General features: G+C 39.2%; 2 protein-coding genes across 7 annotated transcripts in view; one reads left to right on the top strand and one right to left on the bottom strand.

The window, feature by feature from the left end:
* PREX1 (phosphatidylinositol-3,4,5-trisphosphate dependent Rac exchange factor 1) overlaps nucleotides 1–15,341 on the top strand; it is a 129,522-nt gene extending 114,181 nt beyond the window's left edge. For all 6 annotated transcript variants that reach the window (XM_086852442.1, XM_086852441.1, XM_086852440.1 and 3 more), the window contains exons 27-40: nucleotides 5–93; nucleotides 470–552; nucleotides 1,191–1,281; nucleotides 2,963–3,091; nucleotides 3,785–3,826; nucleotides 5,340–5,557; nucleotides 6,571–6,670; nucleotides 7,299–7,442; nucleotides 8,080–8,194; nucleotides 8,628–8,694; nucleotides 9,432–9,619; nucleotides 10,273–10,375; nucleotides 10,921–10,988; nucleotides 13,154–15,341. In XM_086852442.1, coding sequence (XP_086708568.1) covers nucleotides 5–93; nucleotides 470–552; nucleotides 1,191–1,281; nucleotides 2,963–3,091; nucleotides 3,785–3,826; nucleotides 5,340–5,557; nucleotides 6,571–6,670; nucleotides 7,299–7,442; nucleotides 8,080–8,194; nucleotides 8,628–8,694; nucleotides 9,432–9,619; nucleotides 10,273–10,375; nucleotides 10,921–10,988; nucleotides 13,154–13,196 — 1,480 coding nt within the window. In that variant the 3' untranslated portion in view covers nucleotides 13,197–15,341. The remainder of the gene's footprint in view (nucleotides 1–4; nucleotides 94–469; nucleotides 553–1,190; nucleotides 1,282–2,962; nucleotides 3,092–3,784; nucleotides 3,827–5,339; nucleotides 5,558–6,570; nucleotides 6,671–7,298; nucleotides 7,443–8,079; nucleotides 8,195–8,627; nucleotides 8,695–9,431; nucleotides 9,620–10,272; nucleotides 10,376–10,920; nucleotides 10,989–13,153) is intronic.
* LOC111938406 (uncharacterized) overlaps nucleotides 1–27,895 on the bottom strand; it is an 89,873-nt gene that overhangs the window by 43,777 nt on the left and 18,201 nt on the right. The window contains exon 5 of the mRNA XM_086852527.1: nucleotides 26,578–26,637. Coding sequence (XP_086708653.1) covers nucleotides 26,578–26,637 — 60 coding nt within the window. The remainder of the gene's footprint in view (nucleotides 1–26,577; nucleotides 26,638–27,895) is intronic.

Genomic DNA, 27,895 nt, shown 5'->3' with positions numbered 1-27,895 from the left:
GCAGTGAGTGTAACAGTAACCGGGACTCCGTGTTGTCCTACACCAGCGTGCGGAGCAACAGCTCTTACCTGGGCAGTGATGAGATGGGGTCAGGTGAGTGTGTGCACAGGTCACAGGCATCCTTCTCGTGCCCGCTCCTTCAGCAGTGCTGAGAAGTCTGCTGATTTATAAGCACTTGCGTATTTAATTTGCACTGGTCTCTTCAAAACTAATCACAAGAACATAAAGATACAGATTTGCCTTTTCCTAATAAACCACAGTAAATTTGGAGCATGGGAGAGGTATTAGGCAGGGATAAGTTTCCTTAATTGTTGGATTCTTGCATTATATGAAAATAATGAGTATTTTGATTTAAGAATTGGAGATAATGCACCAATCATTATTTACTTCACACCAGGATGAAGGTGTGCCCATGCCTCATCACAGATCATGTTTGTAAGTTAAAAGCTTTTAATTTCTCCTGTATTAGGAGATGAGCTTCCCAATGATATGAGGATACCTTTAGACAAACAAGACAAACTTCATGGCTGTCTGGAACACCTTTTTAATCAGGTATGGAAGGTGTTACTTTTACACAGAATTTTTTTCTCTTAATGTCAATCAAGAAATTGGAATACTAAATTGTGTTATGAAATTATATTTTGAGGAAGGCATACTTTTGAGATTTTGGGTTACAGTGTAAGTAAGTACATTATAGGACAGTTTGATGAATCACTTTTGTCTATGTTATTAAAGTTGCCTGGTGATATAAGCAATGCTGACTTGCCTTACCTAAGGCTTTGAGACTAAGGGAAAAAAAGCTTTCATGAAGAAAACGACAAACTTCTAATATTTTGTTTGATATAAATGGATTACATTTGCAGATTTCAGCTGATTTCAACTTGTTCTCACAAGTTTAGCATGCAGATGTGTTTATATTGTGTAACCCCAGAGTTGTTTGCTATTCTCTTACCTCATCAGCATGTAGATCATCGTTGTGCAGAATGCTGTTATTAAATGTTAAGAGGCTTTTGAGGCCAGTTCATTGCTACAAAGTCTCACTGCTGTGTGTCAGTTGTTCCAAAATTGTTGTATAATAAGTTGTTCCTTACACAAATAGTGCAAGTGCTTCAGCAGTTTCCCACAAGAGTTCAGTTCAGATTTTCTTCTGCAAGTCTTACTGACACTGATCGATAACAATACAATTGTAGGTTGATGCAATCAATGCACTTCTAAAAGGACCAGGAATAAGTAAGGCCTTTGAGGAAACCAAGCACTTTCCCATGGACCACAGTTTGCAAGGTAAAGAAATAGATCGACTGGATTTAATCATGTGATTTCAAAGACTTAAGAGCTTAACATGAAAGCATATGTGCTATGGCCACACATATGGCCACAGTCTACCCAGTCATGCATTAGGCAGGTACTGTGTCTGACCACGGAAATTTTGTACCTCTAAGAGGTCATTTTCATTGGAATTCCTTCTGCAACCCAAAGAAGCCTCTCTTATTACATGCTGCTCAATTCTCAAAGCTCTTTCACAAGTTCCCAAATCCCCGCTTTGATGTTAACATATTTGAAAAGGTACAAAGTAAGGATAGTCAGATTCAAGGTGGAGTGCTCTGATAAGCTGATGAGGGGCTGACCAGGGGAGATCCAAGGCACCAAAAGTTCTGCCTCAGTTTGCTTAATGACTTACTCTGTTTTTCTTCAGATGGATGATTGCCAGAGTAAACTCATCCTTGCATTTATTTTGAAAACTGATTCCTGTGGAGAGCAAACAAATGATACCATGTTTTCTTTTTCCTCAGGGAGCATGATTACTCTTTAGTCTTAATGGTTTTGGGGCTCAGGATGTGGTTTCTTTTCTGCCTGAAATACACAGGATTTTATTTTCTAAATATTTGCCGCATTTCCTTTCCCACTTGAAAACGGAAATGTTCCCTACTACTCTTGCTGTACCTCAAGTGCTGCAGGAGGTGAAAGCTCCAACCTCTCATAGGCTCTGGTTTTTAGTTATGTTGGCAAACTCTAGAACTAGAGATCTTTTCCTGCTTTCCTTTTTCTTGACTCCAGAAATAACTCCTTGAAGTTCTGTTATATGTACATCTCTATGAACACATTCACATTTGTGTAGAATGTTAGCCTTTCCATGCACCCTTGGAATGAAGTGAAGAAATAATAGACATTTATTTTATTTTGCTTAAACAGAATCTCATTTATTAAAAGTAGATTAATTACCCTGAGAGAGTCCTTTAGTTAACTGATCACACTGAAGAGCAGACAAGCCCTGCTTACACTCAGCTGGAATCCTGGACCACAGTGTCTGTCTAATAGCTACCACAGATACTGTTTTGTGATGGATGGACATTGGCATGCTCTTCTGGTGCTGTGCATAATTTTTTGTTTGTTTCTCTGTCTGCTTATGCACTTCATCACCAACAATGGGGTGTTTGGCTTACCTACATAGCTAAGTCATGGAGAATAAATTTTTTACTCTATAAATGAAATATATGAAATGAATATTATGAAATTTATAGAATTTCATTCTAAAAATGAAATATGAAATAGGTAGCTTTCATCAGGTGAAAGAAAGCAGGATATTTCAGAAGTTCTCATCAGTATTACAGGATGTGACAGTTGCAGCCATAAGTTGATCTTATTCTTTGGATCTACCCAGTACAGCTGCCTGCAGGTCATTAAAGGCAGAGGAAGGAGGGGTTCTGTGTCTAGAAGCTCCCTGCACTGTGCATGTCAACCCGGCCCACAATCCTGAAAGCAATGCAGGGAGGCTGCTAATAATGGAACTATGGGAATAGTCTTTTGCCCTCTCTATTAGTTCTATGTGGGGACTTTTTGAATTCCTAATTACTGCTATTGGTACTGCATCTCTGCTTTCATCCGTATTCACATTATAGCTCCTAAGCTACTCTTAGTTCTATGTGCCATTTCCTAAATGGCTAACACACTCCATGTTTTCTAGAATTTAAGCAGAAGGAAGAAACTACAGTTAGGTGCCGGAATAATATTCAAGCCAGCATTCAGGAAGATCCATGGAACCTTCCACTGCGCATCAAGAACCTTGTTGACATCATACAGAAACATGTGGAAGGTCTGTAACTAAGGAAACGTACTAGCTTCAAGGAGAAGAGATCTTGATCAAATCTAGCAGTTGATTTCATAATTTTAACTCATTTTTTAATAAGGCTGTCCTGGGCTCTAGAGAAGACCAGGTAGAACAGGTTACGGTTTGCAGAGTCCTGGTGCTTTATGGTAAAATTGCACCTGTGCAGCAGCTCCAAAGAACCTTTTCCCCCTACTTTATTTCATCAGCCCATTCAGATTGATGTCATACTCATCTGTCTCCCTGTGCTTTTTAAACCATTCTAGAAAATGAAGAGATGCTTGGTATGTTCCAATCATTGAAGTCAGGGCTAATCAGATATTACAACACCCTAAACTGTTGTTGAACAGTCTGGTTGAACTGAAACAGGAGATGAGACTGATGTTTAAAGATCAGTGTGAAGCACTGCATAGAATCACCTCCTTAGGGATTCATCTGCAAATGCAATTTGTTTCCAGTAATTGGTAGTTAACAGAGCATGTAGCCAGTAAAATTCTTTGCTTTACACTTAGGTTTCTTCAGCCATGAACATTTTTGTGCAAGTGAGGGCTACCAGAGTAAATAGATATGGCCATGCAGGTGCCAGGGATTTTTGGGGAATGAGGAAACTGTTAACCAGCTGCAATCACATCTACCTTGGTATTACGTTGACTACAGCATTTCTTTTCTTCACTGTTTTAGATGGGAAGAATCAACTGCTTTTGGCCTTGTTAAAATGCACAGGTAAGGGGGTTTAATTTTTTACAAAACAGCAACATACCCAAGAAGTCCCTAAGACAGGGTTTTTCTGTCTTCATTTTTTCCTTTGTACAACCCTCCTTCCCAGATGGAAGAGAGCCCTCTCTTCTCTTTACTCCTTCCTGCTGTGGTGAGAACAGGCAGTAAAAACAAGATCTATTGCACAACTTTTTTGAGCCCATGTACTCTTGTCATCATTCCAAACAGAGCAGGCATACTGAAATTACAGCCAAGAACAGACAAAGACCTTAAATGTGCAAGGAGAACCCAAATACGCTTGGCTGTTACCACACACCAAACATTGTGCTTTCAGAGCAAAGGACAGGTCTTTACAAGGAGCCTGGGCACAGTCTTTTTGTAATTGTAGCACTTATTTGGTGTCCTTTGGTTTGAAAATGATATAACTGGAAGCTGGTGTTTCACTGTGCCACACTTGATTCTCAGATCTTCATAGAATGAAGATCAGGGATTTGTATGGCTCTAACTTATCTCTCAGCTCCTGCCAGGGCTGGTCTGTGAGTCTATCCAAACCCAGCTGCATGCCAGTCTACTGACCACAAAGGCTGAGTTTGGATAGCAGATAAAATGTCTCCCAAAGTGTCTCTCTATGTGTGCCCCATCTCCTGCAGCATTTCCATGAACACCCACTGGAAAGAAGGGTGGTTGCCCTTAAGCTGAGAATATGGCCCAGGGCCTGGAGTGTGTAGTCAGTCTATTGTGTTCAGTGCTTATAAAAATAAACCAGACCTTCAAAGGCTCTGGCTGATGTCTTCAGCTTCTTTCCCTAGGGAACAGTGCCTTTCCAATGAGAGGCTGCTGCACAGCCTGCTGGAGGGGCTGGGGACGCCTGGGAAGTAACTCTTTACTTATTCATGTGCCTCTCTGGCCTGCAATCACCTGAAGCATGACAAGATTGATTTGACCAGCATGTGGCTGCCTGACAGGCATACTGGAAGCAAAATTAACACAGGGGAAATTCTCCCAAGAAACAAAGCAATTGGTACCGTATGGATGGGCCCAATTAATGCATTAGGCATATGGGAAGCCCACAAAATACAGATGGATGGGGGAAGATTAATAGCCCAGGAGAGATGTAATAGTGGACACCTTCTTTCAATAATTCTCTTGCTCCTGTAAACATAAAAAGAAGGGAATCAGTCCAGATACGGCTGTAACTAAGGAGTTAGTTACTTTCCAGTCTTTAGTTTCTTTCCAGTCAGAAGGAGCATACAGATTGCAGAGGGAGTAATGAACAGTCAATTGGATAGAAAATTTTGGAAAATGCACATGTTCCAGCTGTGCTGTCTATCTGTCCATCCAGGTCAGACAGCAAGGAGAGGTTATTTGTGAAGTCAGTGCAAAGCTACAGCAGAAGACAAATGTCATGTGTGCGCACATACACACACACAGATGCACAGACACATTACTTTGCTGGCAGTAAGAAGGAGGAAGAGTATATTCATGATTTCTTTTATGCTTCTCTCCCCTTCTCTGGCAGATACTGAGCTACAGCTGAGACGTGATTCCATCTTCTGTCAGTCCGTTGTAGCTGCTATTTGCACCTTTTCAGAGCAGTTACTGGCTGCCCTCAACTATCGGTACAACAACAATGGGGAATACGAAGAGAGCAGCAGAGATGCCAGCAGAAAATGGCTGGAACAGATAGCAGCCACTGGAGTTTTACTGAACTACCAGTCTCTTCTCTCCCCCACTGTGGTAAGACGAAGACTTGTGGTATCCTCAGGTCTGCTTACATTTGCCTGTGTGATTCTGTGCCAGTCAGCAGAGCCAGAGCGGTTGAACCTCTTCCCTGTATTCCACCATTGTATTCAGACTCTCACTACTGCAAACTGGAGATTTCCACAGCTGACAACCAAGTGCCATATTCCTTATCCAGTCATATTCACCTCTTCACAAATGCTGGACCCATTGTCACACTAGAACACACCAGGAAACAGTCAGCCTTCATATCTGAAGCAATGCTGCTGTATTTAGAGAGGTTTTAGTGCCCAGCTGTTGGTGGCACGAGTGTCCCCTGCCATCCCCTGGTGAGGACACACATGTCCCAAATGGGTGAGGAAGTTCTGAGTATTGCAGGAGTTCAGACAAACAGAGTGAAGTCTCTCTCTCGGGTCTGGGGCTTGAGGCACAATGAAAAGGAGCTGTGTTTGCATAGTTCATCTGCACCTAATGAACAGATGAGCCACAGCTACAGGAGATCTGCTGAAATTCTAAAAATGCTAAGGAAAGAGAGGCATAAAATAGACAGGTAGCTCTGATATTATAGAGAAGGGAGGTTCTTTACTTTGTAGCCATTGTAGATTGAGTATGGAAATTTTTTAAAAAATAAAATCCAAACTATCTATGCATGTAACTGCTATTTGTTTACATTGCACAGAATGTATCAGTATTCATTTTGCAGTAACTGATCAGCTGTTCTTCACCTTTGCATGTATAAAGTTTGGGGAAGGAGATCCCTTCAAACTTACGCAGTTCTTGAACCTCTCTGCTCTGTGAATCACATCAAATGACATCTAAGCAAAGGGTGGTTAATGTATCACTCAGTTTAAAAGCTGTTAGTGATTTCCTGGCTGGGATGGAGGTAATGGAAAGCTCTGCACTCTGCTTTAGGTTTCTTGAACCAAAACATGCCCGTAACAACAGTACCATCCTGTCACTCATCTGCTGGCAGATAATAACCTATTTGTTTCTGTGGCCTTGCCCTACAGAAGGAGGAGCGCACCATGCTGGAAGACATCCAGGTCACTCTGGCTGAACTAGACAAAGTTGCCTTTTTTTTCAAGCAACTGGATGAAAGTCTTGTAGCAAGTGAGTATTCTCTGTTTCTTTGAGGCACTTTTTTTTTTTCATATGTTCTATGGTTTAATATCCTCTATGATTGTAAATCTGAGAGACTATGTCACACCCAGGGAGCACTGGGCAGCTTCTCTGAAGCACCACTGTGCTCCCTCAGCTTCCCCTGCAAGCATAGGGCCCCTAAAGCAGGACTGACACGATGGAGTGGTGGTGTGTGTGTAGCTGTAGCCTATGCCAGTGTGCCTTATTTGTGTGATTCCATATGGGGGGAGGAGATATGACAGAGAATTAGCACCATGCATGCTCCCTGTGGTGAATTACCAGTTTTTCAGTGTCCTGTGTCTTACCCTGCCAGATCTCTGTCTTCATGTCTACTGGCTATGAAATGCCATGAAACAACATGAGATTCTAATTATTAACCATATTTACTGGATTTGGATCAAACATCATACTAGGTCACACTATGATCTTTTAAGTATAAGGTTTCAGAGCCTGCATTCTCTCCATAAAGGCTCTTCCTTATTGACCTTATGGTGGAGATGTGATATGTCATTAGGTAATCTAACAAACTCAGATAGCAGTGGTTTCACAATTCTCCTGCTGTGGTAAAGCAGCAAGTGTTTTATCTTTATTTCTCCAGATACTCATGTCTTCTACCACATCGAAGGAAGTCGTCAGGCCTTGAAGGTTATCTTTTATCTTGACAGCTACTACTTCTCCAAACTGCCTGCTCGGTTTCAGAATGGGGGAACCTTGAAACTGCACACAGTTCTCTTTACAAAAGGTGTCTATAAAAAGCTTTCTTGAGAAAAAGAAGCTAACTGCTGATTTTGAAAGATCAAAAATAATGACCATGAAGCTCTTAAAAAAAGCAGCTGAGACCTACAGACTCACTTAGGAAGCAGTTATTTCTATTTTAGGAAAGCCTAGGGAGTGCTAGACTTTAGAATTAGACACAGTCATGGGAACAAGATGTGCTGGTTTGGGGCTTTTTTTATGTCTCAGCCATAGAGACATTATACTGGACTACATGGATGATTTGATCTAGTGTAGGATCAGGAGATGTGCCCAGGCTACAGAGAAGTGTTTTAAAAAGCAAACACTGTGGCAGAACCGTCTGGGCTAGAAATCAACTTGGTAAGTAAATATTCACACCAAAATACAACAAAGGAAATTTCTTTCAAGGGACCAGCAGTGGGGAGTAACTGCTGTCAGACAGAGCTGCCTTCTGTGAAGCTCACCTTTGTGATACTACCACTGTACTCCCATTCTAGGAAATGCATTACATGTACAGAATAATAGAATCAGCCTTGGCATGATCCAACAGTCATCTACTGAGAAATGAGATGATACAGAGATAAGTAATTTTTAAAAATCACTGGTATTAAAACATAGCTTTAGTAAAGTGTTTTCTTCTTCAGCTCTGGAGAGTACAGAGGGGCAATCACAACCAGCTGGTTCATCTCTAGAAGAACTCCCACAGCAAATTAATGGTATTTCACTCGAAAAAGTGCAGCAATACTACCGTAAACTCAGGTATTTTGTACTTCTGCTTTGCCTTAAAAGACACTGAAAATTTCAGAGCACTCCTTGTTAAAGGCTTTAAAATTGAATGAAAAAGATGTTTTGATCTTGATGCGGTTTTTGCACAAATAGGATTTATAGAGATCCTCATTGTGTGGGAAGCTTGGTATTTTCTTCCAGTAGTTTAGCCCATTCAGAAGGAATGCAGATTTGACCTCAGAATTTTGTGCAGAGCTAGAATTATATTTTTCTTAATGGGGATTTGGAATATGTTAGCACAGAATCTGTAAATTATTGCAGTCACTATGGTTCAATAAGGAAGCAGATCTTCAAGTGCAAGATTTTTAGCATAGCTTTCTGTGCTGTTTTATACAAGATAGTATACATATATGTGCTTGAAGTGGGGCAAACCTAACTAATGTAGGACCTGTTGGCCTTTTTGCAGGACATTTTACCTAGAGAGATCAAATTTGCCCACTGATTCCAATGCTACTGCAGTGAAGATTGACCAGGTATTGTTTCTGTGGGTTTTTTTGCAACAAATTCTCTCATAGAAGTATTATTTCAACATCTCTAAAATTCCAGTTGTGGCATACCTGTGTGGTAGATCTATCCATACCCAAACAGCATTCTAAAATATTCCCAACCTTAATGAGGGAATCTGAATTTCTCTGAAACTTGGCTACAGTTCTTTTGTTGAGAAGAAAATGTGCAGAATGTGGGTAGACACAAACCCCCTTCACTGCAGCACTAAGAAGAGTGTATGTGACCCTGCCTGCCCTTGTCAAACACGGTGTCTGATACCAGACAGAATGAGCTCTTTTTCCCTCTCAGGCAGATGCATGAAAACAAACAAATGTTCAATTTGCAAGTTACACTTTGTTCACTTTGTACACTTCATTGCAGAGAAAACAAGAAAATAATGCTGTCCAGAATCTCAGGTATAGGCAGTCTGTCTAACTGGGCAGGTGACGTGTGGATATGTGCATGTAATGCTACTGCAGGGAACATCTGTGCAATTGTAATTCATATTGTAAACAATCTGTGTGATTTGTGATAAAAATTGTTCCAAGCTGAAGTAGTTTTATTTTGCCACTTCCAGAATTCATATATATTTTAAATAGTTGTTAATGTGTGGCAGTTACTCTGGTGTAGAATACTGTGCTTAGACAATAGGATAAAGACTTGTAAATGTCTTTATAGCTTGAAGGTGTTATGCCACTGATTGTTTTTGTATTGCTCTGTTTAGCTTATTCGTCCTATCAATGCAATGGATGAGCTTTGCAGGCTGCTGAAGTCTTTCATTAGTACAAAGCCAGTGCAGTCGGGATGTTCCAGCAATGCCTCCTCAGGAGCTGGCCTGCTGCCCATATCCTCTGAGCTCTGTTACCGGCTGGGAGCCTGTCACATCACCATGTGTGCCACTGGGATGCAGAGGTGAATGAGGGTTAAACCTGGGTATGGCTGCTATGATGGCAGCTTCTGTCCTTTCTAGAGATGTGATCCTATTCAAAACAAAATAAGGTAAATTTTAAGGGAATGTAATAAGGACCTAAATCTGCTGACATCTTTACTTCAGGGAAGATTCTAACTTTTACTTTTGTTAATAATAGTATTGACACAAAAGATTTTGTGTTTCAGTGCATTATCCAATGCAACTGTCCAAGTGATCTCATTGCACAGAACTTGTAGTCAGCATTGTCTTCAGTCACACACTGAAAATTTAGGAAGTTGCTCAGAAATAGCTTTAGAATCTTGGTGTGCACACACATTGATTTTGAAACACACCACTGTTCTGCCAGTGTCTCAAAAGTAAAGAGTAATTTGTGAATTCCTTTAAAATGAATCAATGTAGAACAGCAGTGACACACAGCCTTGTAGTAATGATGCTGGAGACTCAAACAATTGCAGTATGCAGGTGCAACAAGACTGAGGTAATTTAATAGTTTTGTATGTAAGAAAATCTACAAAAGTAAATAAAAGTAAATAGCTAACAGAAACAATACCTAACAGGTAAGTCTCCTGCACATGCCTGTTTATACTTTTTAAGCTATGATCTGTGATTTCCTAACTCATGTTCCCTTGTTCAGGAGTACACTGAGTGTGTCCCTGGAGCAAGCAGCCATACTGGCCCGCAGCCATGGACTCCTGCCCAAGTGTATCATGCAAGCTACAGACATCATGCGGAAGCAGGTAAGTGTTCGCATGTGTCTGCTGCGTGCTACTGTTGTCCAGTAACATAATGATGCAAAACCCAGTTTATTTTGGTGTGGCACGGTACTTTGTGCACTGCAAACCTACATATCCCAACTCCTACTGATGGCTGAATTATTACACCTGTGTGTGACAGCAGCACTGTTAACTTTTGCATGTTCAGCCCCCTACAACAATTCAAATCTATGCCTCAGTGTATATTGTGTGTGCCTTAAAGGTTAGAAAAGAAAGAATGTGCAGTATATTTAAGACAATTTCTGTACAGAAGAAATCCAAGTCTCAATCACAGTGTTAAAATAGCAGAAATTACCTAGTGCTAGACAGCAGTGCTTGTAAAGTGCTTTGTGACTAATTTATCTTTTAAGTTAACATAGATGATAATTGTATCCACCCAATGGATTCAAAATCTTTTTGAAGTAGTTAATGGATTCTCAAATAGGAATTATACTTCCATTATAATATTTTTTCCTAAGGATCGTTTGCTTTATCAATACTGTCAGTACCATAAATTCTCTTTTTCACAGGGACCAAGGGTTGAAATCTCTGCCAAGAATCTGAAAGTGATGGACCAAATGCCACAGCATGCACCTCGGTAGGTTATTATGAATTACACATTTTCTCTGAGTGCTGATTTTGTTTCTGTAACAATTGTGGAGTTCCTGCTATAAGCAAAGATGATCTTAGTTGCAATAGTGGAAAAAAGGAGAAAAAATAATATTCTTTTTTCTCTCTGTACCAAACTAAATACACACTGTAGATTAATCAGCTTTGCTGCTTATTATTTGCAGATCGTCAGATTCAAAGGTTTCTGTATTTTCTGAATCAAACATAGCTGATCTGTTTTGGACTGTTTCTGTGAGTTGGCAAAGCTAGTGATGGACAGTCATTGCTGGAATGTTTAGAAAGAAAAATTCCTGGACAGCAAATATGATTGCAGATATGCACAAATAATACAGTAGTGTGCTTACAAGAGTCTGATGATTTAGTTCTAGCAGAGCAGGTTTAAGAGCAAGCACTTCCAGTCAGAGTAACCACACAGTAATGCAGCCCTAAGAGGAACCTCAGTTGCCCAGGGCTGTATATGGGTTTGTCTAGAAGGCAGCTATGAAAAACTGTACATTTGTGAATCCTACTGCACCTAATGGGAGACAGAGATGTTCATCTCTCTCTACAAGAGAATAATACCTTTATTTTTAAGTAAAGTCTCTTGGGTCATTTTCTTCCAATTTCACCTCTCAGAGAGAAAAGAATGTTCCTTAATAAATTGTAACATAGCATTTTCCCACAATGGCAGTAACGATTTGTCATGGTTTAGATGACAATATATGCAGAATCTGTCTGTACAAATACTAGAGAAACTTCTGATTCTGCTGTTGTTAATGGCATTGTTTACATGAAGGCAAAACAGTTCAGAATCCATGTCAGAAAAGGTCCAGCAGAGTCTGTGCCATATCTTCAGACAGAACAAATGTGTTTGCTAGTGCCTGAGTCCTCCAAAGAGCACATTGGTTCTGTGTTAAGAAGACTTCCTTAAACACTGATAGCTTATTCACCCATTGAGACTTCTGAGTTAGTCTAAATTAGCCCCTCTTTTAATTTTTCTTTTTTCTCTCCTATCCACTTCTCAAAGTGTTCATAGAAAATTAATTTAAACTTTAGAGATTGTGGTGATGCTTCCTCTAACTTTCTCTAGTCTTGGTTCATTTTCTCAGAGACATTAATGAGTAGAATGTTGCATTTAGAACCACATCCTTCTGTTGGATTGTAAATGATATTTCAAAAACAAACAAAGCTCTGGTGTTGGCTGCTGTACTATGGCCCAGGTGCCATCCATCAGTGTTTTGACAGTGTAATTATTTTGCCTTATTAATGGCCATACATTACTTTGGCTCCATTGTTATGGCCATAACCATGTTACCTTCAAAAAGAAGCAGTTTTAAAAACAAATCACAAGATGAGGCTTTTATTTCTTTTGAATACACTCTAAATCACAATGATAAATTCCAGAACTATTTACTTTAATTATTTCAGGGCAATAAAGATCAGATATGTGTTGGGTTCCATCATAATGCGAAATAAAACTGAGCAAAGTTAAAAAGAGATCTGGTGAACTAACTCCCAGGATTATATTTCTTAGCACAAATCTGTAATAGCTGTCTTGAAAGAGAAGTTATAAAAGACTTGAGTTTATTCTGATATAAAGAAGAAAAAGCCAAGAAAAAGCTCACAAAGTCATACATGAATGACAAGTCAACATGTGCTTAAGTTTAACCACTGTTCTCAATTTGATAATCTTGTGAGTCAAAAAAATTCTCAGAAAAGATGACTCTTAATTTTAAGATTTGTTCAAGCACAACAACAAGCAGATATGTTTATTTTTTGTGTGTTTGGTATCCAAGCCTGTATAAGGGGGGAGAACTTTTCTGTTCAGGAAAAATTCTGAACTGACTTTAAAACCAAAAGAAATAGAAAAAGAGAGAAGGCTCTGTTGAAGAACCAAACTGAGCCAAAATTAAGAAGTGATGGAGAGTCTCAAATAATATTGTAAACAATGATTGTAAATACTTTAGTTAACAAGTGGCTAGTGGCACTTCTAAAGTTGCAATTACTAAGATTAAAAATAGGAGAATTCTTGATATGTCATTACCTCTAAAACTTGCAGAATAACAAAGAAGCTGCTGACCCTCATACATGATTCCAGCAACTTTGTTATTATCCCTATGATCTTTAATTCCCTACTTTTTCTCTATACTAAAGACTCTATAGGTTGTGCCAGCCGCCTACAGAGGGGGATTTATAAGAAGAAAGAGGCACCTCTTGGCAGCCCCACAAGAGCACTCCGCTCTGAGGAGCCCTGGCCGAGGACCCTACGGACTGACCCCAGTGGTACTGCTGTGCTCTGGAGTAGAGAGACCTGCTGACCCAAGCATCAGGAATCTGCCTTCAAACTCCTGGAGCCCATGCAGGATCCATGTATTTCTTTGACTTCTTGAAGAAATTCTTGAAGCGAGCACCACAGGCAGGAATGGCTGCTGCCATTTGCCAGATGCCTGGAAAATGACCATTATTCTTCAAGAAAGCGCAGTTCTCCTGGCGACTTGTTTGTGCAACCACCAGAAAGTCGTGGACTTCAAGATACAGCTTGGTTCGGAAAATCATGCTGGACACGCCTCTCTCCCTGTACTGCCCCAGGCACCCATTTAACTGCCAGCAGGTTTTTGGACAATATCCTTTAGTGGTAGTTTCATAAACCCCTCTTTTTCAAGAAATGACCTGCACTTTTGAGCAAAGAATAGCACAACTTATGGTTTATTCAAATAGGAACATAAAGAATTTCTTCTGGAGTAATTTTCCACTTCGGCCCAGTGAGAGAATCTCTCTATGCTGCAGAGTATACATTCCATAATATTTCTTATCATTATTTAATTTCACTTACTGTAGCTTTCAGGTTTTTGATTAACTCTTTTTACTAATGCCCTGTGATTGTGTACTCTGGAATACAGTGCTAGTGAAGAGGAGTGTAAGATTTTTAAGAGAACATTATAACGAAAAAATACAGTCTTATAATCTGATTATTTGAACAGATGTAGTTTTTAAAACAGGTCAGAAGAACTACACTTATTTATGTGGAGTGGAATAATACGTGTTTTCAATCATCTTATTACATGTACAAGGTTAAAATAAAAATTATATTGTTTAAAATGGGACCAATATACTGGCAGTTACACAGCTACTCCCAGCTGACTGAAAAACCTACATTATTTAAAACCTTCAATATTTAAGTAGAATTTAATACAGTTATTAAGATGTATTAGGGATGCTTTTAAGTTAAAAAGAAAAAAGGAATAATGTATATAATGTTCTTTATTTTTTCTTGTTTGAAAAATCATTCTTCATTCTGTCGGTATTGCCCTAAGCGCTGTAGTTTTTTTCCGAATTACTGGCTGAAACTAATGAAAGCATGTCAGCAGTCTCAGGACAGAAATCATGTTCCTTTGGAGTGAGTGCCTTAACATGACCAACCCTCCCTAACGTGGCAGGCATACAAGAAACTCCCAATTCCTGTTCCTCCACAGCCTCCTTTAAACAACTCCCAGTCAGGAAACCCAGGAGCGCTTTGCAGTAATGTATATTTTAGAAAATAAAGGTTTGGGGGTTTTATTTGTGTTGCTTGTTTTTTAGTGGGCTTAATTTTATTTTATTAACATCCAAAGCAACTCAAAAACTAAAACTGGATGTTTTCATTCGGACATGAAGGTTTCTTTAATTTTTCTAATCTTCTCTTGAACACAAAACTGTTTATGACAAGTTGTGGGAATGCAGTTTGTTCTTAATCTTGTTTTTTAATTTTTCAATATTTGTTTTCTTCTCCCACAGACTGGAATAATTTTGGGGAAGGAAATTCCTTTTTTTTTCATCTTTTTTTTTTTTATTTCTCACTTTTAACTGTTTCTGCTGATCTACAGCAAGGCTGGGGGGAACTAGGACAGCCCATAGACTGCCAGCTTTGGGATATAGATTTGGTACTGGGGGTCCATTCTGGACTGCAACCAGATAAGCAGATCTCTATTTCAATGCACTTTTTGCTAATTTTGGAAACGTTACTCTTATCATTTGCTACTTGAAGAAAAAATTGATGTTTCTTCACTGAATCCTCAATTTCAAACGTACTTAGTACTATAAAAACCACAGGAACACCCCAAAGTAAAAAAGAACCTGTTGGGCAAGTCCTGTCTGTGTCCCCATCAGCTGTGCTCCACAGAACAACCTGGGCAGGATCCTGGCTCATGCCTGCAGCCTCTGGCAACACAAGAGATGCAGAGAAGGATGTCCAAGGGCATTTACACTGTGCACTGTTTTACACTGAAATGTATGTGTTATTCTCACTGAAAACCTGAGAGATGTTTTTATTATTAAAAGTTGGTTTATATTATAAGGGAAGAAAGTTGATCTTATTTTCTGTTACACCCTTTAGTTCCTTCACCCTGCATTCTGTTGAGCAGTTTTAAGTACCAATATACTTGTATGGCTTGGGGAGCAGTCGGAAGTTTGAATGGTAAGGGGAAAGTTGGGTTTGATTTCAGCTCAAACTGACAGTGTAGAGCTGAACGGTAGAAAAGGAAAAACTGGTTTGATGCTTTAGAACTGTGGGGTTTGAACCAGTGCTGGGAACTAACAGGTTCAAGTAGAAAAAGAAGAGGGCAATGCACAAACCAACCTGCAAGTGAAGAGAGATTAGATCTGCAGAATTTCCAGGGCTAAAAGCAAAGAATCAGGCCTGGCACAACAGAACAAATGCATATTCTGTAGATTTGGAACATCTGATACAGTGGAAGTGAGGAAAATGTGGAAAACAGTCATGATGGAGAAGATGGGAACTATAGCAGCTTGATGATGAGGTGGGTGGGGTTGGGTGGCAGCTGCGAGTGGAATTCCTTGTGTATGTGTATCATAACTGAGTTTGCTGAATATTTTTATTAACCACTGAAGCACAGATATTGGCAGGCTGGGGTGATCCTGTTTTGGGAGACACTAATCTTGTGAAGGATCTTGGTAAACACACAAAAACACACCGAAGGACTTTGAACACTGAAGGGGATGAAATGAGTGGAATTACGTTTTTCCACACAAATACTAGCTTATGCTGTTCAAGATTGAACAAGATATTTTGCTTTATTTTTTGTTAATTAATAATAAAAGGACCGGTCATAGAGTTTGTCACAAGATGACACAGGCATTTTGATAAATCATGAAAGCTCAGCCTGCACTAGAAAACAAATGGTCAGTTATTATGGAGAAGTATTCAGGCTCTCTGCTGAAGCCAGATAATTAAGTGAAAATGCAGTAGCTAAGTGTTGAAGTAAACAGATGCCTTTATAAGAAAATAATAATGAGAAAGGTAAAGACAGTTCAATCTGAACATAAATACAGCCTGAAGGAGAAAAAGTGATCAGGGCTAAATATTGGCTAAAAATTTTCCTTCCATCAGGCTTTGGCAAAAAAATAACTTGGCTAAAGCAAGTTGCAAAGGCTGAAGCAGTGCCTGGTGCAGCAGGAGAGCATACAAGCTGTCTCCAGTACTGATTAAGATGGATTCTCTGAGGAGCTAAAGGGTGAGAAAGGTGAAATTGGTAAGTGTAACAAATGAAGGTTGACTGTATATAGTCAATAAAATGTCAGTAAACTCCCTTAGGTGGAGTCCTGATCACCCTTGAGCTTACAAAGCATATGATTTGAGTGAGCAAAATTGAGCGATTGAATTTGCTGTAGAAAAAAGTGGTAAAATCCACAAGTGACATTAGTCACTTATTGCACATGATGGTTATAATAATCTCATTGGGGCTTAAAATCTACTATCAGAAAAATTACTGATATATTAACGCAGTTTTTCCTAACATATCCTATAGAACCAGTCAGCCATTTGGTTTAATTATTACAAGTTACATATCAAAAAGGTAGTTCTTTACCAAGGATTTTACATCCAAAAATCTTTCCCCTTTTTGGAGGGTGTTGTTACTCCTCCAGTTCCTAACAAGGGAGGTTAGCAGGTACAGAGGGTCTAGACAGAAAGCACCCAACAAAACCAGTGCTACTGTTGTAAAGCTCTGAGTCCTGGGTAAAATCCTGAGCAGATTGCTCAGACTCTCTATCCATTTCAAACTGGATTAGAAAAAAAGCAATAAGCCTCCTGATTCTTACACTTCTAAACTGATCTAAAGTGTTCTCTATCCTGTTCCAGCATGTCTCAATAAAGCTGTTTCTTTTGCTTTAGGACACACTTTCTTCAGCTCTCTCACCCACTGGCAGCAGTGAAAGCAGAGAGCAGTGTCCTGGCTGGTGTGAAGAGCAGAGTTACTGTGACTTTTCCAGTCATTTTGGAGAAGCCAAACTGCTGCTAAATAGAGCTGCTTTCACTGAGCTGCCAAAGCTCCCTTGGAGCTCTTTAACCCTTTAGCCCTTCTGGTTGTTGTGATTCAGTATTTGAAGAATACTTCTCCTTGCCAAAATGACTCATTTTGTAAAATGTCAATTAATGCACTGCAGAGTCTTCAAAAAAATAGATCTGTTTTTAAATGAATTATGATTTAAATTAGTAATTAATCTTTGAATCAAGTGATTATTTTCTTGATCCTGCTTAAAATTAAATTTAGTGATAAGCACTTTGAAGGCAATGCAGAAAGAGTCATTATTATTAATCAGCTTTAAATTGCTTACATAAGTACTTACATGAGTGACATATTTTCATCTTGAGATAATTAAAAATAATTAGTATGGCTTTATCACAGTTTTAATGTGCAAAAATCAAATTCACATTATTAGAGGTGCTTGAATACTGGGGTTTTGGATGGAATTTATCTGCAAATTATCACATGAAAGTTCATTTGGCTATCACATGAATGCAAAGTTTGCAGAGAGTGATTTGGCCAGGATGCATCATTCATCTCTGATTCCATGTGAACTCAGTTCTGCTTTATTTTTCAGGGAGTTTATTATAGTTTCTGGAAATAATAAGCAATTTTAGAGCTGGTACAACACCTGGTGTGTCTTGCTGCAAGAAATAAAAAACCTCGAGCCTTACTTCTTCTGCCTGCTTGGGTGTAGTTTCATTAAATTCAGTGGAATCAGTGGTACAGAGTTACCAGTTATCAGTGTTACCAGCAACAACCAACAGGTTTGAGCATAACTCAAATGCAACAGAAGATTTCAACTTTTTAAGCAGTAGTTTAAAACTATGAAGTAGGGAGCTATTTCACCTCTATATGGATGGGAAATGAGAACAAGATGTAATTCTAACTGAAATGACTGCATTTTTTTGTAAAGATCCATCAAGCCCTGTCGTGACAACGATAGGTCAGGTTGGTTGGGTGCATTGACCTTAACTGGTTCTCCCAGTGCTGTCCTTTACTGCAGATGAATGACACTCAAACATGCAAAATTGCTTCTTGCCTCTGAAAGCTAGAAGAAATTAGGAGAACCTCTCTCAGGCTCTCTCTTTCTCCAAATGAATCTTCCCACTTAATAATATAATGATGAGTAATAAGCAAATTAGTAATAAGTAAATACAGCCTAAGCAGTCACAGGAAATTGTTTTCAGAAAGCAATTTGGATCAACATAACTGAAAGAACACAAGGGTAATTATTAGAAATTAATTTCACTGTTCATATATTTTTGCACATTATGTCCTTCACATGATTTGTTGCATAATGCCACTCCAGAAATATTACTTTTTTGCTCATCTGGACAGGACACAGATGATGGACTGCTGGAGAGGCTCCTCATAATTACCCTCAAAAGTGTTAAGCCTCACTAGTTTTAGACAGACCAGCCCATAAAAACCTTCAAACATACTAAGAGCTTTCATGTGTGTCCCAAAACTGATACAGTAAAATGCAATCTGTTTAAAACTACAAAAAAACTTAAAACAGATTTTAAAGATAGGACACCTGTCCATTCCCACTCCTTTCCCCTTATTACACCAAGGTTGGCCTGAATATATTCAGAGTGCTATCACCTGTAATGGAAGCTGCTGCTGGTAGGTGCTGAAAGAGGATGTCTTTCACATACACCTCAATTGCATTAAAGTGGTAGGGATTTGGGATTGTCTAACTATTCAGTTACTAACTGCCCATTAGATAAGATTTGTTTCTAGTTTCTCAATTTAGCCTTATGTTACATTAAATTCACTACAGTTAGCACTCAGATGAATTGCATTTTGGAAGATTAACTCAGATGATAAGGCTGTGTACACAATTCTCTCTCTGACCAATCCCTTACAGTTCATCAGCTCTTGTAATTAAAAAAAAAAAAAAAAAAAAAAAAGCAAAAAAGAAAAAAAGAGAAAGATAACAGTCTCTGAAAGAGTAGGATGAAAGGGATTTTAGTCACCTAATTTCTTTTCCTCTTTTCCATGGAACAGCAGAGAACGTGGGACAGCCAAAAGGAAGACTGAGACATTGTTTCTTTCATTTCCTGACTGAAAGCGCCTAAGAAATGACTGCTTCACAAAACCATGTCAGGATGCATTTTTCCCCTGGCATTTAAGACAGCTTCTTCACAGGAGGAATGATCACTTGATATTAGAATTAAAATCACCACTAAAAGATGAATAGCTAATCCTGCAGATGAATCCCATCAACAGGAACTATGAAACTTTGGGCAATTTTTTTTATAATACATCTCCATTGAAAGCAGTAGAAATATAGTCAGCATAATGGGAAGGAGATTTTGGTTCCCTGCATTCAGATCACCCTATATACAACTGCTTCAGTCCTGCAGTAAGTGCTACAGCATGATTTAATGTGGGATGCTGTAGAACAAAGATGAAAATATGCCAGATGGTAAAAATATTATTTTCTATTTATAGTTTTGTCTCAGTGTTCTCTTTAAATGGAAGAGATTTTAATAAATTACTATCTTTGCAGAGCCACAAAACATCAACATTTCATACATAAAAACACCCATGTGATTGATACACCTGGCAACATGGTAATATTTCTCTCTTAGTCTTTCTCTAGACAGAATGTCTACAGAAACCAACAGATTTCCCTTCATTTAATTTAGTATCCTGAAAATCTCTTTCTTTGATTCTAGATGCTGCTTGGCACAGCAGTCATGTATGATCAAATGTAAGGTCAAATGGGGGGGTTGCCAGAGAGCAAGGGTGTACATGTACCTGGAGCTTTGGTGCTGCAGCTGAAGGGAAGGACTTCAGCCCCGTAGTTCTAGCGTGTCCTAGGCCAGGTTTGGCACTCATCCCACTTTTCTGTGAACTGGTTCAACTTGCTAACTCAGCAACAATCTCTTCATTCTTTTGCTGGCGTGCTTTCTGCTCAGTTAGCAAGCTGAATCAGCTCACAGCAGGGTCCAGTGAATTACCACAAGGTGCCAGAGCAAAGCAGGGAGTGCAGAGCAGGAGAAGCACTGTTCTCCTCTTAGTACTGTGCTCTCCATGGGTGGAACTCCACTCTGACATACTTCAGGAAAACCCAGTATTCACCTTTCTGGAACTCTGGACACAGACATAAAGAGTAAAGAGTTTTCTGATGGCCAGTTGAGGGGTACATCCACAAGCACTATCATTACCATGAAGAAGGGTGCAGGCAGCCAAGGCTGTTACCGTTGCCAGGGGCTTATCATGGCCTCTCTAGTGCAGCTTGGGACCCTCCAGCTGAACAAACAGCTCATGTCAATACTCTCATCTGCTTCAGTGCAAAATTGGAGGGCTCCATTTATCCCACCCTCCTTGAATGCTGTTTGGTAAACACAGACAGACTTGGTGATAAACTGACAATGAACAGATGGGTAGCACACCCTGTCAGCTTTGTCTGCACCTCCTCCAAAGCACACTGGATACTGTTGGTAACATCCATTATCTTCTGCATGGTGATCACAGCCGTCAGTTTTAAACCTCAGGGAGGGAGAAAGCTGAAAGAAGACAAGGAAATGAGGGGGTTCAGCTAGATGAGGGATCCTGAGAAAAGATGATAATGATTTCTTTTTTTCAGTAGAAAGGAACACTGTGGAGCCTACTACTAATGATGGCTCCGTATGGTTAAGTGACCTAGAAAAATACAGGCTTGACAGTAAACCTGAAGGTTTTAGGTTTTAAACAAGAAAACTTAAGATGAAAACCATTCCTTGTGCTCACTGTTTTTTGTCCTTTGACTAAGAGCAGCAGGCATTGTAGGAGAGGAGAACAGGTGCAGTCTTTCACTGACTCGCAGCTCAGCAAGATAGGCAAGTGATTTTTTTTGAAGTGAATTTAAAGATCAGTTATCTGGTATGATGGTTTGGTTTCTTTATTCTTCTCAAGTTTTAATCTGTTTTGCCCTTCTCCTAATCCATATCTCACAACAAGAAATGAGTAAGTTTTCTGGTGGTTTTTAGCTAGTGACAACCTGGTTAAAAGTGACATTTCTTGCAACTTCCATTATTGATGAAGGCCAGAGAGAATTCCTTTGTTAGGGGTACCACATCAGATCAGAATATATTTTCAGATGCTGTCAGTGAACCAGAAAGCAGCAATACAATTTCATGGGGAAAGAATAATCTTACAAGTCTCTGAAATGAGTTCCCTGCTGGCCTGCTGAATGTGGGTAAAATCCATGATTAAATCTGCCACCATTCCTGCTTTGCTGTCTGCTGTTGTTAGACTTCATATCAAAGACAGGTCAAAGTCTTAATCTGAGTTAATCTTGTATGTCCTCTAAATATAATTAAAAAGCCCCCCAAAATTACCAGGGTCAGGTTTGATTTCTTCTGAATTATTTCCTTATTAGAAGCCTTTTACAATTACCTGTTCTGCTGCATGGGTTTTTTTGGGGACACTTGACTAACACATCTGATATATGCATCTTTGGGGCATAACAATGCTCAAATAATTTGTTTGGTATAAACACTTCATGGGATGAGCAGAGGCCTACAAGTATGGGAAAGAAAGCTGTAAAATAAGCTTTGCTCTTTAAGTAAAAAGTTGAAAACCATTATACACAAAATCCTTTATCCTGAAAGTCACAAAGATTACATCATGGGTAATAAAAAACTACTGTCCTTCATTATTATTATTATTATTATTGTATACATTAATGGGAACCAGGAATAACTAAAAATGAGATTAAAGGCTGCTCCTAATCTTGTTGAGCAGTGATGTCAGCTTCTGGCCACATTTTTTATTCCATGCAGTAGATTGAGAGAGCTGTGGAATTACAGCACAGAAAGGATGTGAACAAACACAATCTAAATGTTAAATGTCTGCAAGCCCCTGGTCTCATTCTTCAAGAACATTTTTTTGTTGCAACACACAAGCCAAAGTCTCAAAATGCTGTACTGGTACTTCCCATCTTTACTCCCTTACCCATTAGTCTTTTCTAGACATACAAGCTACAATGCATACTGACATTTTAAAGTGCAACCTTTATATAGCACTAGCTGGCAGATTCATGCCGAAGTGGCCATACTTAAGTGGGTTTTTTAATCGACTTCTGGCTATGAACCCAGAGGTGACAATGAGGGCAAGTTATTGGAAGATAAAAATTAGGAAATTCTCATTGCAAACTGATATTTGATTAAATAAATATTTAAGCTGACTTATAAGTCAGAATTTCCTGATGAAGAAAGATCATAGAAAATACAATCATACTGAAGATTAGATTTTTAGGACATAAAGGTCTTATGGAAATGATTGTTCCTAATAAATGAAATAGTTTTGTCCCTTCACATGCAGTCATAGGGATATTTATATTTCCTAAACAGCAAAGCAAGCATAAGGCATTTATTGGCACTATGTGACTAGTTGATAGGACTGATAGCAAACAGCTGTGCCTTTAGCCATTCACTCCAACAGAAATTTATGCTCATAATGACCTGTGCTGTTACAGTCACTTAGAAGCAAAACTGAAAGTACAGACTGAATTTATGTGGATCTGTAACACAAAGGAGTATTGTTGATCAAAAGAGTATTGTATGTAAGGGTATTGTTAAAGAAGTCTAAGGCATTGTCTAAGGAAAAAGTACTTAAATTGTCATGCTTTTATAGTACAAACAATGGCTTTCTCTCCATTTACATATTATAACAATGATGGAACAAAGTACAAATTTGACTAGTCAGGACCCATTGGACCAGACAAAAATTAATTGTTCCCTTTTTCTCAGAATGCTCAGATAAATAACTGGTATAATAGTCATGGAATGGCCTGCACCAAATCCATAGGGATGCCCACTGATCCCTGCTTCCATGGAGTGGGGCAATGGTACAGCTCATGAGTGGGTGGAAGGATTTTATTATTCTCTGTCACTTGACCAGGAGATGGCAGTGATTCCCTTTGCAGAAGTAAGCTCCAAAAAAGACACAGAACTGCATTTAGGAGACAGGGAAAGACATGCAGAAAACCACCTGCTTCAGCTCAGTGGACAACATCACATATTGCAGATAGCAGAGGGCATAGAGCTAAGCTACTTTTCTTGTTTCTGTGACTATCTTTACTATTTCTTTGGTGTCTAAAGGAAAGAAAATTTCTTGGAGATGCAGAGCTCCAAGAACTTTCAGTTTGGTATTATTTTTACCACTAATCATATTTCAAGAAGAGCAACAAATATATATACACACAGATATAATATATATAGATATATACAGATATATAACATATAGATACACAAATATATCTGTTAGCAGCTGTATGTTAACATTACTTGTATTTTAGTGTTATTTGAGAAAATACGCTTAGAAGCTTGTACATTAGAAAGAACCTGAAAAAGCAGAAGTGACTGCCTTCCCCCCAGGCTCCTCCACAGAGAAATGCTGTATGTTCCTGTGCCAGTGCTGTGACTCAGAGCAGGCAGCTTCTCAGCACTGCTCCCTGCCACTTCCTCTTTGTGCTGTGTCCATCTTCCCCTCCTTGCAACTTCCTAGATCCCACCATTATCCCTAGAGCACATCCTGGGTATGTTCTGTAAATCCTCCCGTTCGCCCACACTGACAGTATCGCTCCTGAACTGCCCAGGGAGGCTGTGGGTGCCCAGAGACCAGAAGTGTCCAAGGCCAGATTGGATGGGTTTTGGAGCAACCTGGGCTAGTGGAAGGTGACCCTGCTCATGGCAGGAGGAGAGTGGCACCTGGGTCCCTTACAACCCCTAGCATTCTGTAGAAAAAAATTTGGTTTCCTAAAGAAGCAGTAGGAATTGTCTGGCTGTGTAGGAAACTCTTACTCTCTGGCCTGCAAAATGCATATACAGAAAACCAATGTTTTTGAAAGAGTTTATTTCCCTTATTTTGCTGAAGTTCTAGAAGTACTCTACTGAGGGAATATCCAGGCCAGACTGCTACAAAATATAGTGAATTTGGTGTGGTTCTTTAAAGATATTAATGCTAACCACATTTCAAAATCATATTTATCCTGGAAGCATGAAAGTTATAAATTTATTAGATTACTATGGCAGTTCCAAGTGGGGTTTGTGCGATGCTGCCCCATTAATTTCAATCCAAAAGAATTTTGCAGATTTTTACCAAGAATCAGGCAGAATAAGTGGAGTAATATAATTTGCTCATTCAGAGGAGTTAACATGTCAAAAGTCATGACGAACATTCCTAGCAAACAGCTCACAGAAGAGAGAATTTTTTTACATCAAATATTCATTGCATCACTGTACATATGCAACACAAGTTAGTCCACAATGTTATGTCAGTGTAAGAAAGGGCATGGGTCTTCCTGTAAATTATGTCTTGTGGATTTTAAAAGACTTCTGCAGGGCAAATTATGTAAGGATTTTCAGAACAGGGCTTTCTCTGCATCTTTGTGATTTGCCTTTCACCAGATATGTGTGATGGTTTCAGTGGTCTGTCTGAACCATGTAACTGCTGTCATCTCATCCCATAGAAAAAGTATTTATCCCCACCTTGTCAGTCTCAGCTCCTTCTACTCAGCAAGAACAACTCCTCAAGCTTTTTGCAGGCTGGCAATAATTACTTCCACATCATGAAATCCTCCACCATATATTTTCAAAAGTTTAAGACAAATACAATCAAACCCCACCAGGGTCAGTGATTCTGTTTCAAACCTATGTCAGGACATGCAGTCCTGAAAATTAACGTGCTATGTTATCCAGTAAAATGACATCCACTTCAATTCACCCAAAAGTTACAGCCCACAGAGTGCAATAGAGCATGGATTTCCTCACATCTGGAAATCAGAATCATGTTCACATCCAACATCAATTTCCTTCCATCCTAACTTTCAGCTAATGTCATTCTGGCCAGAGTGCTGGCATCAGCAAATGTGCTGCCTTGCTTAGCCATTGCAGCTTTTTCCAAATGGCCTCTAATCTTGTTGGTTGTCAAACTGCAGGATAGAAAGAATCTGTCAATACACACAGCTCCAGCTTCCTAAATTCCTCTGTAATTCTCATTCCAGACAATGTCAGAGTAATTGCAGTTTCATATGATCAATGTCCTAGCCCAAGTACAGTCTCATGTCTGCATAAATATTTCCTGATCTGTCTTTTCACCCAGCCCTAGGAGATCTGTAATTGTTTTCTGTTTTATTTGTTTTACCATTTCAGTTTTCAGTCTCAAGTTCAAGGTGTCTCTTAGTTGCCATCCATGTCAATGTTATTCTGTTTTCAGCATAATGTCCTTCCTCATTCAGACTGTCATATCTCCTCTGTTCTCAGTGATAGTTGCCTGTCCTTAAACTCTGTATCTGGATAATGTAATATTACAGCCTATTTCCTGAACAGGACACATTTCAGTTACTCTAATTACATCAGATTTGTGTTCAAGCAGCAGATGTCCTTGCTCTCCCAGTCTTATTTGCCATTTCCCTCCCTGCCTCGTCATGCCCTCCAGCACACAAAGTATTCAGCTGCTAAACAGTAAGCAGAAGCTAGTCTGCCTCACTCAACCTAACTGGAAGGGGGAATGTGCAATTATTACCTCTGCGAAATAAAAATCTAGGATCTTATATCAGGTCAGGGTTAGCCCCTGTTTCAATATTAGAGAGTGCTCAGTGTTAACCTCTAAGAGACAGAGGAAAAGCTTTCCTAAATTTGTAGCCCTTGCAAGCTCCCAGAGTCAGTCAGCTGCAACAGCTCCTATATGGCTTGAAAAAGTGCCTTGTCTCTGTTTCTGGTCAGCAGTTGCTAAAGCCAGAACAAACATCAAGGTCCCTGTGAAAAACGGTTCCAAAATTCATAGATGCCTGTGGAGATTTTGACTTCACTTAAGTATTTCTGGGTCTCAAAGTCAGGCTTTTGCCATTCACTTTGCAATGTAGGTTTTGCCATTTATCTCTACAGATGTCTGCATTAGCGAAAAGACTCTGTGTCCTACAGCTGGAGCCATTGCAGTTCATCTCACCGTGCCTCTTAGTGCCAAGGGGACAGGCATGTAGGCTGATGATTTCTGATGATTTCAGGAACCCTGGCTGTACTAGTGCTACAACTTTCAACACCAGAGGCTTGTCCTCCAGGGAAACACAGCTTAACACCCAAGTCACCTACCTTAGTCACAGAAATGGCATAAGGTTTTCCAGCTCACACACTCAATGTGCACTTTATCTCATTTTTATTTTACTTGAATACATGAATTGCATATGCATTAGGCCAGCTATGCCAGAAGCATCATCACAGAAACATATTTAATTTGACAACCTGCTGAAGTGGAACAGCAATGTTACTCATTACTTACTAGGCTGAAAGTCTTCCAGAGCAGAGACTTCTAATGGAAGTTTTCCATCTCCTCTCTGACCTACCAAGAACAGAGGAATTTCTATTCTCTGTCACAGTTCTGAGCAACAGATCACCAATCTGGATTCAAAGTAGACATTGTCAGGATACAGTAAGGACATTTTTGGTTCTTAAACTATCCAAATAGAAGTAAAAATGTAATTAATGGTCTGCAAGTTCAGTAAAAACCAACTATGCTGGCTGTGTATGTTCATTCTCATCCATATTCCTTTTTGAGCTACCGTGGTCTAGTTTCTTATCTACCTCAATTCAAATCCCAGTCAAATTTCAAGACTTGCATTCCATATGAGCATCAGGACTGAAATAGTAGCAGTGGATTGTCAGAATCCTGACATGCCAGGAAATGAAGTAAGTCTTTTCCTTGCTCCTCAGGGAAATGCAGTGGGATTAAAAGGACAATAATTGACGATGCTCTTATTAGGATGGCAAGCATGAATCTCTAGAATGGTTGTCAAGGATCTTGGTTGTCGAGATTTGAGAGAACCTGTTCAATACTCCAAAGCTATACAGCTGTCTCTGGGAAGAATAGTGCAATATGAAACTGTTTTTCAAAACAAAAATGGCAAACTTTAAATCCAGGGTCTGATGTAAATCCAACAGGCTTCTGTTGGGAGTTCCATGAGGGAGAAAATTGGGCCTGTTACATTAGCAGCGAGTGGATTGCTCATTTTAAAACACCTATCATATTCTGAAGTGAAGAACACATGGTCCATGGCTAGTTAATCCTAAAATAGTTAATACTGTGCAATTCATACTAAAATTAAAATCTTGATTTGGCTAATGTATTCAGTTATATCATCACCCATTTCAGAATGGAAATTGTTTTTTAAAAACCAATCTAGCTTCACACAAATCAAAAGTGAAGTTATTATTGCACAGGATTTCAGTCATATCCACTCATTTTCATTTCTAGCTAGATACAGCTAAACAGCTTCTGTGCCTCAATAGTGCTTTAGAATCCACAAAAACATTGAAGCAGCTTGTTAGCATAGCAATATAATATATTCATTATATGCCAGCCAAAATATTGCAAAGTTTGGATCTGTTGTCATGAAGATGGATTGATACTACATAGGATTCATTACAATTTTACACTATTCTAGCCTGCATTGTCCCTGCTTTCAAGCTAAGTAAAGAGCTATTTCCCCAGCAACTACAGAACAATTCATTTCTGTCCTTTCACAGTACAAAACATCATTACCTCAGTGCCAAAACAACCTTCTGATAGAAAGCCCTTCTAAGTGATAAATAGTACATTC

This window comes from Cyanistes caeruleus, chromosome 16 (genome assembly GCF_971803275.1).
Source record: "Cyanistes caeruleus chromosome 16, bCyaCae1.hap1.1, whole genome shotgun sequence".
NCBI lineage: Eukaryota > Metazoa > Chordata > Aves > Passeriformes > Paridae > Cyanistes > Cyanistes caeruleus.
This window is presented reverse-complemented; position numbering and strand designations above follow the sequence as displayed.